The 16,104-nt window shown below is 37.8% G+C and overlaps 1 protein-coding gene across 2 annotated transcripts in view; it reads right to left on the bottom strand.

The window, feature by feature from the left end:
- Nucleotides 1-29: 29 nt before the first annotated feature.
- atp13a3 (ATPase 13A3) overlaps nt 30-16,104 on the bottom strand; it is a 32,944-nt gene continuing 16,869 nt past the window's right edge. The window contains exons 8-34 of one of the 2 annotated variants that reach the window (XM_015011466.2): nt 15,835-15,904; nt 15,184-15,318; nt 14,494-14,566; nt 14,112-14,243; nt 13,862-14,041; nt 13,310-13,467; nt 12,914-13,102; nt 12,752-12,813; nt 12,375-12,525; nt 11,714-11,833; nt 11,521-11,538; nt 11,098-11,251; nt 10,763-10,883; nt 10,496-10,620; nt 10,200-10,360; nt 9,780-9,908; nt 9,582-9,661; nt 9,386-9,428; nt 9,174-9,283; nt 8,240-8,336; nt 8,075-8,147; nt 7,809-7,986; nt 7,536-7,708; nt 7,362-7,450; nt 6,975-7,055; nt 6,132-6,212; nt 30-4,606 (exon numbers count right to left, since the gene is read on the bottom strand). In XM_015011466.2, coding sequence (XP_014866952.1) covers nt 4,412-4,606; nt 6,132-6,212; nt 6,975-7,055; nt 7,362-7,450; nt 7,536-7,708; nt 7,809-7,986; nt 8,075-8,147; nt 8,240-8,336; nt 9,174-9,283; nt 9,386-9,428; nt 9,582-9,661; nt 9,780-9,908; nt 10,200-10,360; nt 10,496-10,620; nt 10,763-10,883; nt 11,098-11,251; nt 11,521-11,538; nt 11,714-11,833; nt 12,375-12,525; nt 12,752-12,813; nt 12,914-13,102; nt 13,310-13,467; nt 13,862-14,041; nt 14,112-14,243; nt 14,494-14,566; nt 15,184-15,318; nt 15,835-15,904 — 3,178 coding nt within the window. In that variant the 3' untranslated portion in view covers nt 30-4,411. The remainder of the gene's footprint in view (nt 4,607-6,131; nt 6,213-6,974; nt 7,056-7,361; nt 7,451-7,535; nt 7,709-7,808; nt 7,987-8,074; nt 8,148-8,239; nt 8,337-9,173; nt 9,284-9,385; nt 9,429-9,581; nt 9,662-9,779; nt 9,909-10,199; nt 10,361-10,495; nt 10,621-10,762; nt 10,884-11,097; nt 11,252-11,520; nt 11,539-11,713; nt 11,834-12,374; nt 12,526-12,751; nt 12,814-12,913; nt 13,103-13,309; nt 13,468-13,861; nt 14,042-14,111; nt 14,244-14,493; nt 14,567-15,183; nt 15,319-15,834; nt 15,905-16,104) is intronic. The other variant, XM_015011474.2, reaches the window with a different exon arrangement.

The following is a 16,104-nucleotide window of genomic DNA, read 5'->3' as shown; positions in this document are numbered from 1 at the left end:
TGATGGAAAAACTTAGACCAAAAAAGAAGTTGCTTTAAGAACATTTATTGTGAAGAAAAACAAATCGACATAAAGCTACAACACGATCTTCAGAGGAAAAAATAAACAAAAAATAAACAATCAAAATAAATACAAATAAACTATAAAATAGAAAATTGTCAAAATATTATACATCTCTGCCAATAAAAAAATACATATATCCCAGGAGAGGAGGTGAGGAAGCTGAAAATAAAGAGCACAGAAAAGAAACCATGAGCTAAGCTGCAGGCAAACTGGTTAAAAAGATATAATTAATAGCATTTTTCTGGGTGAACCATTAAGTCCAATTTATTTATTTCTAACATACAAGTTATTCATCCACACCTAGACCATATGTGAATGCCAAGAGAAAACATGTTTTAACATTATTTTAATATGAACCCTATAGTGAATGTGCTCAGAAGTCTGCTGAAGGTTCGCTGAATCAAAAAGAAAAACTACACAGTAGAAAAATGCAAAAGTAGCATTTACACATGTATTTCTTTTCTAAATAAATGGTGCAGATATGACACAGATGAGTGAATCATTTTGCTCCTAGCAGCATTATGATGCAACAAGATGATAAACAGCAACAGACATTTTATTTGCAAGCTACATTTCACATGGAAGCAGAGAAAATGTCAAGACACACCTTGGATGATTAAACTAGAAACATGAAGCGGGCTGCATTCCCTTCTGGTTAGCTTTTTTCTTTTCAATAGTTAGAAAACTTCAAGATAAAGACAAAGGAAGAAACTAGACAAAAATCTGTTTGGACTTTTGGATCCTGCAGGAGCAAATTGTTCAGGTTTGATTTATTTAATCTAGACCTCGAAAACAGACATTGGCTGCAATTTGTTTATCCAAGTGTTCTCACCAGACTGACGTAAATGCCCAGGTTTGATGGCCAGTTAGAGAACAGTACAGTTACATTACACAAGTTAAAACACAAAACAGTCCAAAAAAAAAAAAAAATCAGAGATTGACAACTGATTGTGACAGTACCAAAAAGTAGAAGATAAAGCAAAAAATAAAACACACCAGCCCTTTTATAATTCAAAATCCATATTTCTTTATAATTAAACCTTTAAACTCTTCTACAGACAAGATAAATGTACACCCCATATATACACAAACAAAACCTTGTATTATTTTAACCACTTAATGTCTACTTGATGTGCTCCATCAAATCTCATTTGACACACCTTACCACTGGCTAAAAATCTAACTTTTCTTCTCCCTCATTCACTCTTTTTTTTTTTTTTTATTTAAGCAACCAGTAAACATATGAAGAAATGTCTTTGGAAATAAAAATCAGTAATTGTGGTTTTGCATTGCATTACATTTTGTTCTCAACTACATTCAGTCTTAGAAAAATAATGAATTTTCTAAATCATGGAGAACTCTTAGAAAGATGTAGTGGCCAATTTCTGGTCACAATAAATACTCTATATAGATTAAACAAAAGTATTGGGTATGAGTAATCTGCTTATTTGAACATGTCATTGTGGCAACACATCCATTTTTATTTTTAACCATTTCAAAATGCTCCAATAAAATATAAATATGTATTCCAATCACAAAAATGTTCACATTTAAGCTCCTCTACTGCTTTTTTTTTATTTTACATGTTGAATAAAGAGCACTGAACCCAACATATAGCCCTTAACTCTATGCATGGAGGATATGTGATGGACATGGATAGAGCAATTTTATCAGGCTTCATCATTCATAAATCATTTTTTAGGGGAGAAGAAAAAAAAAACAGGAGCAGCACACAGATGACTAATTTCAACTGTAATCAATCTTCCACAGGAAGAAACGTCGCTTAAAAAAGCCGTACTTCTGATTTCAGGAACGTATCCAAAGATGCAGGAAGCTTTAAGTCATCTAGTCTCATGCTTTTGGTTAACAGTTTACAATAACCAACCAGATGCATGCTGTTTCTGGGACTTTTGTATTATTATTTACGTCTCTAATATACAATGTAAGATGTTAAATGTTTCTTAATTCCTATAGTTATGCCACATGCTTGAAGCTAAATGCGTAGCATCGCAACCGTCAGGTGACCCGCTGGCAGCTGGCTTCATGCAGGTCTCTGTATGCTGAAGAGCGTTTTCACCGCCAAGCAAGCACCAGTTCAGTCTGCAAAGAGATCACTGTGTACTAAACTGATGGAGGAAATGTTGAACCAGGCATGCTTTTCATAAAGGTTTAGTTAAAGAGTAAACTGTTATTCTGTCAGAAGCACACAAAGTCAACATTTTAGTATTAAAAGTGTAAGAAATGACATAAAGATTAATGTCATCACTGTCAGAGTTAACAAGGATTCGGCTGTTGGTTTAAAGATGCTTCCAAAATCTACAGAAAAGCTATAACAGTCTGTGCTAAATTTGACATTTCTTGATCAATTATTCAATATTGTGGACAGAAGGCGGCCGATATGGACATAGAATAGATGAAAACGCTTTTACTCCCATGTTTTCATTGCTCAGAGTTAAAATCCTACAACTAAACATCGACAATTACAGCGGACACCATGCCACAAGAACGAGCCGAAACACCCAAACAGTTTGAAACTGTTTTTAGAGAAATCTAAGAAAAATGCCACACAAAGTCAATCCTGTTACTTATCTTTGTCAAAGATAAAGTTGTTCAGTTTAGAGAGTAGGTCATTTTCTTAAAACAAAAAGCATTTTTTTCCATTCTTCAAGGGATCTGAATTAACTTTGTGCTCACACAAAAATTTGTAGGCATTTGAGAGCAAGTATACAGGTCATGAATCAGCTTCGTCAGCTCAAACTGTTTTCTTTCGTCAAACAAGTCGTTGGGTTTTAAAACCTTTCCAAATCTTTACGCTATGCCTTTCAAAGAGAAAAAAAAATAAAAAATCTATTTTTGCAAATAGCTAAACAGAGTACAGGCTTTATGCTGGTCTAGAAGGAGATCATTCTGCCCAAACAGATCACTTACTGTAATGTAATGGTACTTTTTGTTTACCTCATTCCAATAACTAGTCAACATGTCCCTTAGCTAATGCACAAATTAGTTAGTCAGTATGTATTTATGAATATACATGTATTTTAGGGCTTCATTGAGAAGTTAGCAGGTGATCATAATCAGCCAATTTTAGGCCAAATCGGCTCTCTTCGTCTGAAACTCAAATTAGAGCTTTTTTCAATTGGTATACACACTATACCTAAGAGCCAACAGGTGGCGCTCTAGCGCTTCAGAAGGGAAGTTCTAATAGTGAAAAGAACAAGCGTAAAAATTAAGGAAATTTGTATTTGGTTGATTATTTCTTTGTGGTAACACCATTTCTGAGCAATAAATCCTCCACTGTTAGAAAGCCTGTTTATTTGCCCATGAATGGTGACATATTTGAATAATTCATTTCTGATTTAACAATGTATTCCCTCACTACTGAGGGCCCGATAAGAACCAAATAAAGCCACAATCCCCACTTCCATTTCACAAGTTCTCTGTGGGCATAATTCTGCTGCGCTCCCTACAAATGACTTATAATATATTTAAATGAGTCACCATGCAATGAGAAATAAACGGGCATTTCGACAGTATAAGACATACTGGTAAGACGCACACTTGCACAAAAAGGAAATATTCAACCAAATAGAATAAATAGAACAATTTTATATCAAGTAAATATTTTCATCCATTTACTTAATCTTTTTTAAAGTGCATTTCCTTTCTTCTACCCTCCAAACTTTTCAACTACAACCTTTTTATAAAATCAATATTTTTATTCAGAAAAGGGTGAATCTGAAAGCCTCGCTCCAAGGGCAACATGCCCTCAACCCTACGCTGCACAGCTTCACTCAAGAGTTTATTTGTACTTTTTAAATATTTTCACAGTATCTGTCCATCACGTATTGGCTATTAAGGTGTAAAATAAAACCTGACGTTTATAACAATCTTATGGAACATGTTTTATATTTGCGAGTGAATACACATTTTTGAAGTGACCCTTCACTTGGTTTTCCTCAGACAAACTGACAGGATGTTCAACCTACACCACAAGGTGTCACCGCACAACTTTCACTTTGATTGCAAGTCTTTGTTGAATGCTACTCTGCTTTTATAAACAGACGTGAGGAATGGCGTACGAGTAAAAGAGCAATGATGTTTTTGTTTTACAGAAATGTCAAATAATGAGACCTGAGAGCATCAGTATGGAGTGTGATGGAGAAAGCAGGAGCAGTTTCAAAGATATGAAGGTACAGATATCGGTATTCGTGAGAACTGATTAAGTTTTTTCGCATGAAGAGTGAAGGCGATCGAGAGAATGAGAATGTGCACTTCCCTTAGTACTCCTCATATGCAAGTTTCCTGTGAGAGAGCTGGGGACCCCATAGTGTTTGGGAGTGTGACGATGCTAGGAGTGACTTATGATGTCATAGACAGAGCCGTTTTCAGGGCGGGGCTTGGCCTCTGTGGTGGTGGTCGGCTTTGGGGGCCAGTCTGGATCCAAACTCAGTTCCTGGGCAAGATGCATGTATCGAGCTTTGGGCATCGTCTTGCGTGGACACAACCTGAACAGACACTTGTATGCCTGCATGTCAACCGCCGCCTAAAAATCCCCAGGTTGTAAAAAAAAAAAAAAAAAAAATTGAATAGATGCATTAAAGGAAAACAAAAAAAAAAAGAAAAAGAAAAGGGCATTAGTGCGTGTTGAGTTGATCTAAAAATCTGTGGATCAGGTGTTTGTAACTTGCTACATTTATTGCATGCAAAACATCAAACTCAGGGATCCGGTTCTGTGATAAACAAGTAAAATCCATACATGCATGTTTTTCAAACCAAAATTTAGCATGAAGTTAACATTAAGGAACTGGTTGTCAACAGCTGAAAAGGGTGAGCAAACTCCTTAAAACAAGCTCATGGGGACTGAACAAAGATCTTTAAAGATGGCCACAAAGACACACTTTAAAGATACAAACAAAGAGTCTTTTCACTTGCTCTGTAATGACAAATAAAGGGTCAGGCTTTTTTTGTTTGTTTGTTTTTAAATCGTGATATTCCTGAGGTCATACACTGACAGTGGTGACTGACATGCTTGACTGGAATCCAAGAGAAACTAGGAAAGGTGCAGTAAACAAGCTTTAGATCGTCAAACAGGAAGCTGGCAGCACAGCAGAAGGGAAGGGCAGTAGCAAGCATGAAAAGATACTCAAGTCTGGCAACAAATTAAGATATTATTTAAATATAAAACAGCCTTTCTCACTAAAAGTTTGGAAGTTAAATAAAAAAAGAAAAAAAAAATGAATGCAACTATTTGAACAGAATTTAAATCCATGTTTGGCTAAAAACTTTTAAAATGTTGACATAGAACATGAATTTTTATGCAGTACAAAGTTTCCTCTGCAACCACATACTATAAGATGTCAAATCACATCTGACCAATCGTATCCTTATTGGCCTTTTAGTTCAAACATTCCCCAAATGTTTCAGTTTTTGGTGTTACAATTTTAAAAAGTTCGTTATTCTGTCAACATTTTGTCTGTCAATTAAACTATTATCTATTGCAAATCATCGCAATCCTATTGTTTTATTCTACATAGGACTGTTACTATTTATTTTAGAAAATAAGGCTAATAAAAAGTAAACAAGTCTGCACCCAATAAGTTTTCTCTGCAATGTGTACATCTGCGAGGAACGTTTTAAAGGTGATATATATTACTGAGTCACATAAAGAGACGGAGCACCAATTCAGCCTTTATAGTGCATTGTGGTGCAATGCATGTCGCCTCCTTCAGTGTTCAATTCACAGAAAAAAAAACAAAACAAAAAAAAACACTTTATAGAGCACAATGCTAGGAGTTTAAACTCCTGCATCATCTTAGTTTGCATAGAAGCTAGGAGAAATGGTGCAATATCGGCACTTTTTGACTGAACTTTTATAATATTACCAGGACAGACCATCCACAAGGGGGTAATAACATCAGGGTTGCTCTCATGCATGTCTCAGGTAGCAGTTACATCAGAAAGATGCGCTTTGTGACATTAGAGAAAGAAGAAGATGGGACAGAAAGAGGAAACACCACACACGAGCAACAAGAAAGGGCTTAGAGAAGAAGGTGTCAGATTTTCCCAACCTGTGGTGTCGGGGCGGCGGGGGTGGCCTGTTTGTCTCTGCTGAGTGCAAGCTTCCATAAGATGATGTCAAGGATGAAGGTCTAAGGAATAACAGCGCATTGGGCAGGGAAAGAATTAAAGAGAGGCAAATTTGACTCCCCACTGCTCCTGCTTTTATTTTGCCACAAAGGTCTTCAAGCTGATCTTGGCAACAAAGCTTTGAGAGATCATGTATTTGCAAAGATGAATTCTTTGCAAGACAGTAATTACATTTGGAATAAAAAAAATTATGAGAGAAGGAAGAATTTTAAGAGATTCTTCAGTGTCAGAGAAACTGAAAACACCTGATTATGCAGAATCAGTTAAGCTTTATTAGTTAATTCGCTTCAAAGATCAGTAGAATTTGCACTCGTAGCTCAGAAACGGGGAAATCTGAGATGTTTGCTAAGCAGTGCGTGTTTGTGAGGGCAGCCGTCTAAAGGGAAGGTGAGAAACTGTGATGCTGCCCAGGGCAGGTTAGCATAAACTACTCATCACTGACTAAACTTCATTCTACTTCTAAAAAGCCTCTGCCAATGATTGACACAATATTTACTCTAGACATATGTAAAAAAATCATGAGGAAAAAAAATTGATGCTCTAAAAACAACCACATTTATCAAAAACAGTCAAAGGGACAATTTTCCATTTATAAAAAAAATGTTCTCATCACGACAAAAGATTGATCCAGCTGTAAGGTTGCATAAGACAACGATGAGCACATTGCATGAAAAAATGAAAACTGAACATGGCAAAAACATCTATAACTGCAAGTGTTACCGTGTGTGTGTGTGCGCGCGTGTGTGTGTGTGTGTACACCTTACCTCCACCAAAACAGACACAGCAGCATTGACTGCGATTATCACTAAAAGCCTTAGCCTCCATTCAAAAGGGACACAGACAATCTGTAAAGAACAAAAACAATAAACTGATGAAAATATTTATGTGCAGAAAAGTTAACAGTTCAAATTACATAAGCAGCTACACACAAATATGACCGCACCCCTTGAAGAGAGTTTTAAAAAGACTTTGCAATAAATATTTTATTGAAGTAGAAAATCCTCAACACTGAAAAAAGCACCTTTAATTTGATTACATTTATTTAATGGGGGGATAAATGCAGTGTGTATGAAGTATGAAGAGAAAATAAAACTTGGCTTGCTAAAGCAGTCTGTACCAGAACTGAGTACCTAATATTCATCTTCACTTACCTCTAGATATTCATCAATGCTTTTAACAGGATAAAACATGATGAACAGCAGGAAGAAATACAAACTCGCAGCAGACAGAACAAAAGGCCCTGTTGAAAAGACAGTCAGTCAGCCATTAGAATATCCAAATGCTAAATATTACAGCAAAGCAGGACTGAGAAGACCGGGCCTCACAGTTCTTGTAGCTCGGCTGCCTGAAAGGTTTGCCTTTGGAGAAAACGATGGCGACAATGAGATACTGGAAGGAGGAGACGTAAAAGAGACTGGTGTTCTCAAAGTTTTGGATGTTGTGATCATCCGTTTGGTTGAGTCCGGACACGTTCAGGTGATCCGGGTGATTGCAGACGCTGGGAGTGGACAGAGATATATCAAACAGTGTCATTAGAAACTACGGACAGGAGCGACGTAGCATTGTTCCTGACGAGCCGCTCTACGCCGGACACTTACTTTGTAGCAGGCGTCCAACGCTCGAACCACGGCTGCTTTTGGACCCAAAGAAACGTAATGGTCTGGAAGCCCAAGCAGATGAGGATTTGGGTCAGCACAGAGAACAGCAGAGGCCCTGAGATTAGTCCTGATGGGGGACGACGTGACACCAGTTCTTTCCAAGCTGGGTTCAAACTCACTGAAGAGACAGGAGAAATTATTAAGTACAAAGTTTATGTTTTAAAGGAAAAGTCAAGCTTTTTATGCAATAATTTTTCAAAACTTACTGGTGAAAACAATTACGAGGATGATAGCAATGTCAATAAAGAGGAACTGGAAATCTCCAAGGTTACTTAATACCTAAGACACAAAACGAACATGGATTGGTAAATATTCGGACTTTCTCCTGCTTTTCACTGTAGTCTTATAAACGAGGCAGCCACGCTGCTTACTGAGTAGAGGAGAGTGACGCTGATGTACTGGATGATGCTGTAGAGAGCCATAAACTTGAACACACAGAAGGAGGTGATAAGAGCAGCACGTCCCTCCCTGTAAAGACAAACAAACAATGTCCATCCATCCAATATATGAGAGAGAGAAAAAAATCCTTCACTTCCTACAGAGCAGGATTTAATGATATCACCGAATTAAGAGAAAATTCTTCAATTGAGGAATAAAGAAACATCAACAGATTGAATTGTGGGCTTTAAATGTAATTACTATATACGTGTTGCTAAAATACTGCAAAGTAGTATTTTTGGCTTTGTTCAGTTTTGGGGTGGTGAACGAAAGCAACCCAAAGAATGATGCTACCATCACCATGTTTCACCATGTGAAGCTTTTTTTTTTTTTGCCACATATTTCATTTTACAAACTTTGCTCTCGTTCAGAAAATGCTAAACCTGCATGTTATTATATCCACTGTTAAAAACATTAGTTGTATTTTTATTTTTTTATAATATTAGATAAAGATAAATAAAAAGTCATTGTAGAAGCTCCTAAGAGCCACTTGTGAATCTGGAGCTGCAGGTTGCAGCCCTCTGCTTTACACAATGATTTTCCTCTTTCCAACCTCTTGTGAAAACTACACTAGTGGTGTGCAGGACTTGATGTTTAGCACTAGATCCCTGCAGCTCCATTTAATATTTATATGCCTTCAGAATGCAGCTACTCTGGTACTTTTTACTCTGATACCTCAGTCTGAGGTATCAGAGTAAAAAGTACACCCTACTTTTTTCTTTTAATCAGCAAAATCATTCATTCCTCTTCTTTCAGTTATGCAGTACTAGGAAACTTGTGCAATAAGATATATTAAAGATTGTAGTTAGAATGTGCATGCTGAGAAATGACTTCCAGGAGACACTGTGAAAGGGAACAAGCAGAAACCTGATGAGGCTCGGGACGCAGGAGATGTTGGGGGTCCTGGAGGTGAAGGGGGAAGCAACTGAGGCCTCCAGTTCTGACAGAGAGATCCCACTATGTGCCCTCTTCAGCGCCTTTTGATGAAGAGGAAAAACTGCTTAAACGTGTTGAATTACAGGTAGAGCTATACCAAGTTGCTCCTGTTATAAATAGAACTGTCAGTCAGTCTTACGTACCCCACAGTCATTTGCACCATCTCCACACATTCCCACAAAGTAGCTGGCAGCAAATGATAAGAGTCACTGGTTAGTATCAAAAAGCTGATGTGAAAGAGCCAAAAGCCATGATTTTATCTAAAGAAATTTGCTCATTTGATCCAGATTTTTTGGCACTTGTGTTGTCATAATTCAGTGTAAAATCATTAAGACTCACTCTACTCCCTGTAGTGTCTCGACAAGCTGGGTTTTCTGGTCCGGCGCCATTCTGGCAAACACTGTCCCGTGCAGCACAAGCTGCAAACAATAACACGAGGCTCAACGTTCATGAAACGTTGGGATCGGTTTCAACATTCCTGCGTCTGTTTCAATAAATACACACAGGATTTCCAGTTCAGTAGAAAATTTGTTGTACCTTCTGAAGCATGTCTGGGAAATGCTCGGCGATTATAGCAAATGATTTTCCATTCATGGCAAAGTGGTAGAGTGGTTGTGTTTTGGGCTCCTCAGCATGACCTTCGTCCTCCAGGCTGATGTTAATTTCCTGTTGAAAGTCACCAAATGTGGCTTAGTTACAACAGATGCATTTTAGAGATACTAGAAAAAAAAAAAAGCTACGCGTAACCCTCCACTTCCTAAAATTTTAGTTTTGGGAAATAAGCGGCATAATGTTACCACATGCATTAAAAGTAGCTCTAATTAAAAATTTCCCCTCAATTAATTTTGTTTCAATAACAACTGCACACAACTAAAAGACCATTTTTACAGAGCTTTAATTCGAGAGGTGGAACCTTAGTCTTGGTCTCAGCCAGTGGAGAGTCTATCTTTTCTTTACCTCGAGTCGTGTGGTTCTGCTGGGCCTGTCGGCGTATCTCCATGTGATTTTGGCGGCTTGTCCATCATGAGGAGGAAGGGCATCGGCAATGATGACCGTGTCCTCAGGAGGGATCATCCCACAGTCACGGGCCACAGAGACTGCCGTCAACATGTTGTCGCCTGGAAAGTGGAAAGAAAAAAAAAAAAAAAAATCATTCTCAAAGCTCAAGATGTGTTTTTCATACTATCAAGCAGATATTAAGGAAAATCCAAAGACTTTAGCTAGTTTTCTAAAGGTGTTTTTTCTGCTCTCACCAGTAACCATGACGGTTCGAATGTTTGCTCGATGGAGGTCTTGCAGCACTCCTGGAGTTTCAGCCTTGAGTTTGTTCTGCATGATGATGAGTCCCAGAAACTCCAAGTTTGCCTCAATGTAATCCCTGGTAGCAAAACAACAACATTACACAACAAAATATCTAAAGAAATACAAAATAAACTTTGTTGCATCAAAAACTTTAACTTTTTGATGCGTTTAGCATCTTATCTTAAATCCTTCACAAGTTGCATAATGTTTTTAACTACCTGTTGACGTTTTGGACTTTGTGCCAGTTGAGTTTTGATCCGAGTCGCCGATGAGCCAGAGCGATCACTCTGAATCCCTGCTTAGTGTAACCCTCCAAAACCTCGGCAAAGTTTTCCGGAACTGGGAAAAATGTTTGGTTAGACAGTGAATTGAGAGGAAATGTGTCTCGTTCCACAGCACTATTTTATTGCAACGTTGCAAACATTATAACATTTACAAAAGTTGTATGAAAAACAAAATATACAGAGTTATCAAAATCATTTTGTGGGAACTATGTTATTTTCACAGCATTTGATTCGCCTCCTTTGGCAGGGACTCATGTCGGTCACCTCACCCGTTTCTCTCTTGCAGAGACTGGCCACCACCTCCGGTGCTCCCTTCATGTAGGCGTCCATGCATTTCTCCCCCAGAGTACGAGACACAACGCTCATCCTCTGAAGCGCCGAGGAAAAAGGAAACTGCCGCACGATACCGATCTCGTATAATGACTGCAGACAAGCAGATACACATATAGAAAAGTATCTGATTTATTTAGTAATTATGAGTAGAGGACGTTTACACAGTTTTATGTATGAGAATTTAAGGTATTAATGGTTAATTATTGTTTTTAGGCCAGGTGTTTAAAAAAAACTAACTACAAAACCTGAGCAAGAGAAAAGCCTCAAATTTAAATTATTTAAATAAACATGAAGCATCACTTTAATCCAGAGGAAGATTATTATATATATATAATGATCAAACATGTCAAAATACTTACTGAAAGCTCAGCGAGTTCCTATAAAAACAAAAAACAAGACAAAATAAATTTCAAAGTCAGAAAGTTTGACTGTTATTTTTTATGGATAACTTTACAAATTGGGACATATTTTCTGAGATCGTCTCTATTCAGTAAGTTATTGATGCATAACCGAATCTGCTCAGCTGTTGAAGTGTTTAGTTTCTGCACGTACCATGTCCTGCTCGGCCGATTCATCGGGCTGGGAGGGCAGCAGCTGCTGTGGTGGTCGGACGACGGTGGGCATGATGCGGTTATGGAGAGCAGTTTCCTCCTCAGTGGCTTCCTCCAGGATCTGGAGAAGATGAAGTTAAAGAAAGGTAAATATTTGTACAAAAATGTTGTGTTCATTTTCACATTCCAAACATAAGGCTAATTAATTTTCAGCAATAAAGTTGTTTTCATATGGACCATTAAGGTTCCAATAATCATCATGCCTGGGCTGTGCCAAACAAAGCATCAACATTAAACATTACGGTGAGATGGTGTCAAATAATAATAATAAAAATAATAATAATAAAAAGGATGCCACCTGGAATTAACTAGGCAAACACATATAAACCTATTATTGGCTAATTACTGCATGGGTGATTATCTTCCAGACATCAGGCAGTGTAAAAATCCCCCGTGAAAAGATTGTTACCCACCATACGGAGGTATCTGGCCATTCAGCATTCAAAGAGGTTTGTTTTATGTTTTAATTTACACATAAACATAACCTCATCTAATCAAGTGAAATTGAAGTTGTAGTTCTTGCTGAATCTCACTGCAAGCTTTCAAACGGAGGAGGATTCTGGATCAACACGGTGTTACTGGATATATTCAGAGCAACTCACCCAGCCTGTAGCCTCAAACATTTTGAGGTCCAGTGGATCTCCAGACAGCTGGCCTTCTATTTTGGTTAGCGAGTGGCAGGTGGCCATGCAGGCCACAAACTGGGACTTGACAAGATTCTCCTTGTGGGCACTTTCCTCTGATAGGTGAAAACTGATCAAGGAAGAAAACGTGGTTATGGGAGAGGAAAGGCAACAACACTCCTATTAACTCTGATTGTGATTTTCACTTCTGATTTAAAGCCCAGAATCACCCTCTCCTCAGCAAATATCAGAATGTGCCTGGACTTTTACAACTTTTTTCAAACTAATCACAGAGCAAATGCAGTTTGGACTCAGGTCTCTGATGTTTCCATATTTCATAAATCAAACCAACATACCGGCCTCCTTCAACTCTCTGAACTCCCCACATGTCCAATCCATCTTCTGTTAAAGTTCCCGTCTTAAAGAAGAAAAATGTTAAAATATATATATATATTCCAGTCTAGCAACCGTTCATGCCGTCATATTTTTGTTTTTCAGCATTGTCTACGAAGACTTACTTTATCAAAGCAGACCAGATTAATCTGTCCACAGATGTTGATCCTCTGTGGGCTGATACAGAAAATGCCAATCTTTTTAAGACGCCGCTGGGCGTACACAATCCCAGCTGTCATGGCTGCTGGCAGCGCTGGTGGCACCGTGATGGTTATGATGTCCAGAGACTCGATGATGATGGTTTTTACTTCCACCTGGAATAGAAGAAAATGCAAAAGATTTAAGGTTTTTCCCATTGGAATAATTTCTTATGTGCTCAGATCCTAGTTTGAAGCATCTTTTTCACTAGTAAAATCCTGGTAACATGTCCCAAAATGAACTGCAAAAAGCAGTGAATGCTCATAAGGAATTGTTTGACAAACAAGAAAACAGCTTGCTCTGCTGGTCTCCCTGTGCATTACCCCGTTCATGACACTGAGGACGATGGAGTAAATGAAGCCGATTCCAGCCACGGCCACCAGACACAGCAGAAAGAGGTAGGCGTCACGATACAGCTTGAAGTCGGTGGGTTTGGGATAAAGGATGGAGCGCACCAGTTGGCCTTTGGCTGTGCTGAAACCTGCAAGAAAAGCAATATATTTGTTATTATTTTTAATTTTTTTTTTTAGCAGATTTTGTCTACATTTGCTTAAGAGAAAATGAACTGATGCCACTATAATTTAAAAAAGTCTATGGAAACTCATAGATTTAGAAGAATCGGATAATATTTTGGAGACCAGAATTAAAAAGGTTTTCTTTAATGTTGAGCAATATTGTGCACCACTTGTGCTGCAAGCTAACATTTAAATTGTTTTTAGGAATAAAAATAAGTCAGTAGAAGTACATCTGAATGAATAGAATATCAGTATTAACTTAATTTCTAAATAATTTACATGATTTACTCTGTATTACACAGCAACAGCAAAAACATCCAGAAAACAATCTAGTTTTTGCATCCAGGCCCCCCTGCTGACCTGTGCGGACCACCACGGCTTTGACCAGTTCTCCCGTGTAGAAGCGGGTTTGGATGACGTTGGTGCCGCAGAACAGTGTGTGTCTCTTATGCTCCTCGGTGTTGTAGGCACAGTCCTCCCCCTCCCGCTCTCCTGGTAGTGGGTTGGGGAGGTTGGTCTTTGTCACAGGAACACTCTCACCTGATGAAGGGAATCCTGTTATTGCGCTGCACGGAACAACGCACCTTGCCGTTAGACACGACGAGTTTACCTGTGAGCATGCTTTCATTGACGATGCAGGTGCCACTGATCAGCACCGCGTCACACGGCATGATGGTCCCGTTGCTTGGAATGACCACCACATCACCAGGTACCAGATCAATTGACAATGTCTCTTCAACATCTGTTGAAGTTTGAAACATGAACAAAAAGTGAGCATGAGGATAAACAGGGGCGGTTGATCTGAAAGAGGAGGGCAAATTTGCTGATCATCCAAAGAAATACTTTATTTACATTAAAGCTAAAATTTATTTAAATAAAGGCATTTTAATTTCCAATACATGGGGTTTGAATAAGTCTATTTAGGAGGGCAATAAATAGATAAAAGTGTACGAAACTCATAAAAGGACAATATAACTTAGATTTTAGCATACCATTATTGGCTCGGCAAACAGACACACGGACAATACTGTGAGCTGCAACCATATCATGAAGCATGACGTATTGCTGGAGAAAGGAGAGATTAACAGGAATGAAAACAATTAATTTGCTGCTTCTTTGTTTTTAAATAATGAGTAACAGGACTTAATACTGTTCATTTATATCATACTGGAGTTGTTTGTTGTACTCATAGAAAACGTATTAACTTAACGGGCCTTTGCTTTTATTTAAGGCATGCTATAAATGTCTAATTTGGGCTTTTAAAATGTAAAAAACAAAAAAAACAAAAAAAATTGGACATTTAAATAAGAGAGAAGAAAATTTCTGACTAATTTTATAGAAACTAGAAGTCTAATGTATAAAGATAAACTAAATAATTCTGACTTTTGGCAGAGATACAAGAAATATAGGTGGATACAAAACTACTAATTCATCTAAACCTGTCATTACGCTTTACTGTTATGTAGATTCAAAGAAAAAAAACTTTAGTAGTAATCAGTGCTACAGAATATGAAAATAAACGGGGCAAAATTCAAGATTACTTTCAATCGTACGCCATTAAGTTAATAGATGTTTTAAACTTTAAGCATTAGTATCTCGTGTGTGACTTCATAGTTGTATATTTACACCAATTTGTAGAAGCATCTAAACTGTATTTAGACATGTTAATTAGTAAGTCTCACCTTTTTGATGGTGTACAGAGAGGTAGCTATGGATATAACCGACATGACAACAATGGCCACAGCATAGTAGTAATACTCATCGGCACTCCACAGGATTACGCTGAAGAGCTGGAAGATGTAAAAAGGGTTGAGGACCTGCAGGAGGAGATGGAGAAGAAGAGTTGGACCAAATGGGAAAAAAAGTTATTCTGAAAACAAAGACATTCTGCATGAAAAAGACAAAAAAAAAATTATGCTTAATGGAATAAGAAAATAACTGCGGCATCTACCATCACCTGACATGCAAGTTAAGTTACTCAAGAATAATCCATCATTCGATCCTTATTTAATCAATTGATAACATGTTTATTAAAATAAACTGAGAAGAATGGAAGATATAGACATAAGGTCTATATCTTCCATATATATATATAACTTGTTTCTTGAGGTGGTCTTAAAGTAATAAAGAGGGACAACAAAGAGAAAAGGTCCGGACTCTGAAGAGGATCACATATTCAGGATTTCAGGACTAAACTCTATGACACTGGTAAAAACTGGTTTACCAATGTGTCGACTCTGCCAGTTGAGTTTTACACACAGTGAGAATAAATGGGAATTCAGACTAACTTAAAAAAAACACTCTGATTATTGTTGACTGAAACTGGTTTTTACCTCTTTGATAAGCAGCTTGAAAACAGAAGGCACTTTCACTGCGATTTCATTCACTCCGAAGAACAGTCTCCTAACAAAAGGAGAGAGAAACAATGCGTTCAGCCACACCTACGAGTTTAAAGCAACACACACAAAACGCAGCAGAGTGATGCAAACAATAGAGCAGCTTTCATTGGGGTTTGCTACATAAAGTAAAATATATCACAATATTTTCACTAGTTTGGGAATCTATGAATACCAGCGATTACTTTTGTGAGCTCAAAGCCCTCA

Source organism: Poecilia mexicana, unplaced genomic scaffold, assembly GCF_051168715.1.
Source record: "Poecilia mexicana isolate PSO_F unplaced genomic scaffold, ASM5116871v1 scaffold_4, whole genome shotgun sequence".
NCBI classification, from domain to species: Eukaryota; Metazoa; Chordata; class Actinopteri; order Cyprinodontiformes; family Poeciliidae; genus Poecilia; species Poecilia mexicana.
This window is presented reverse-complemented; position numbering and strand designations above follow the sequence as displayed.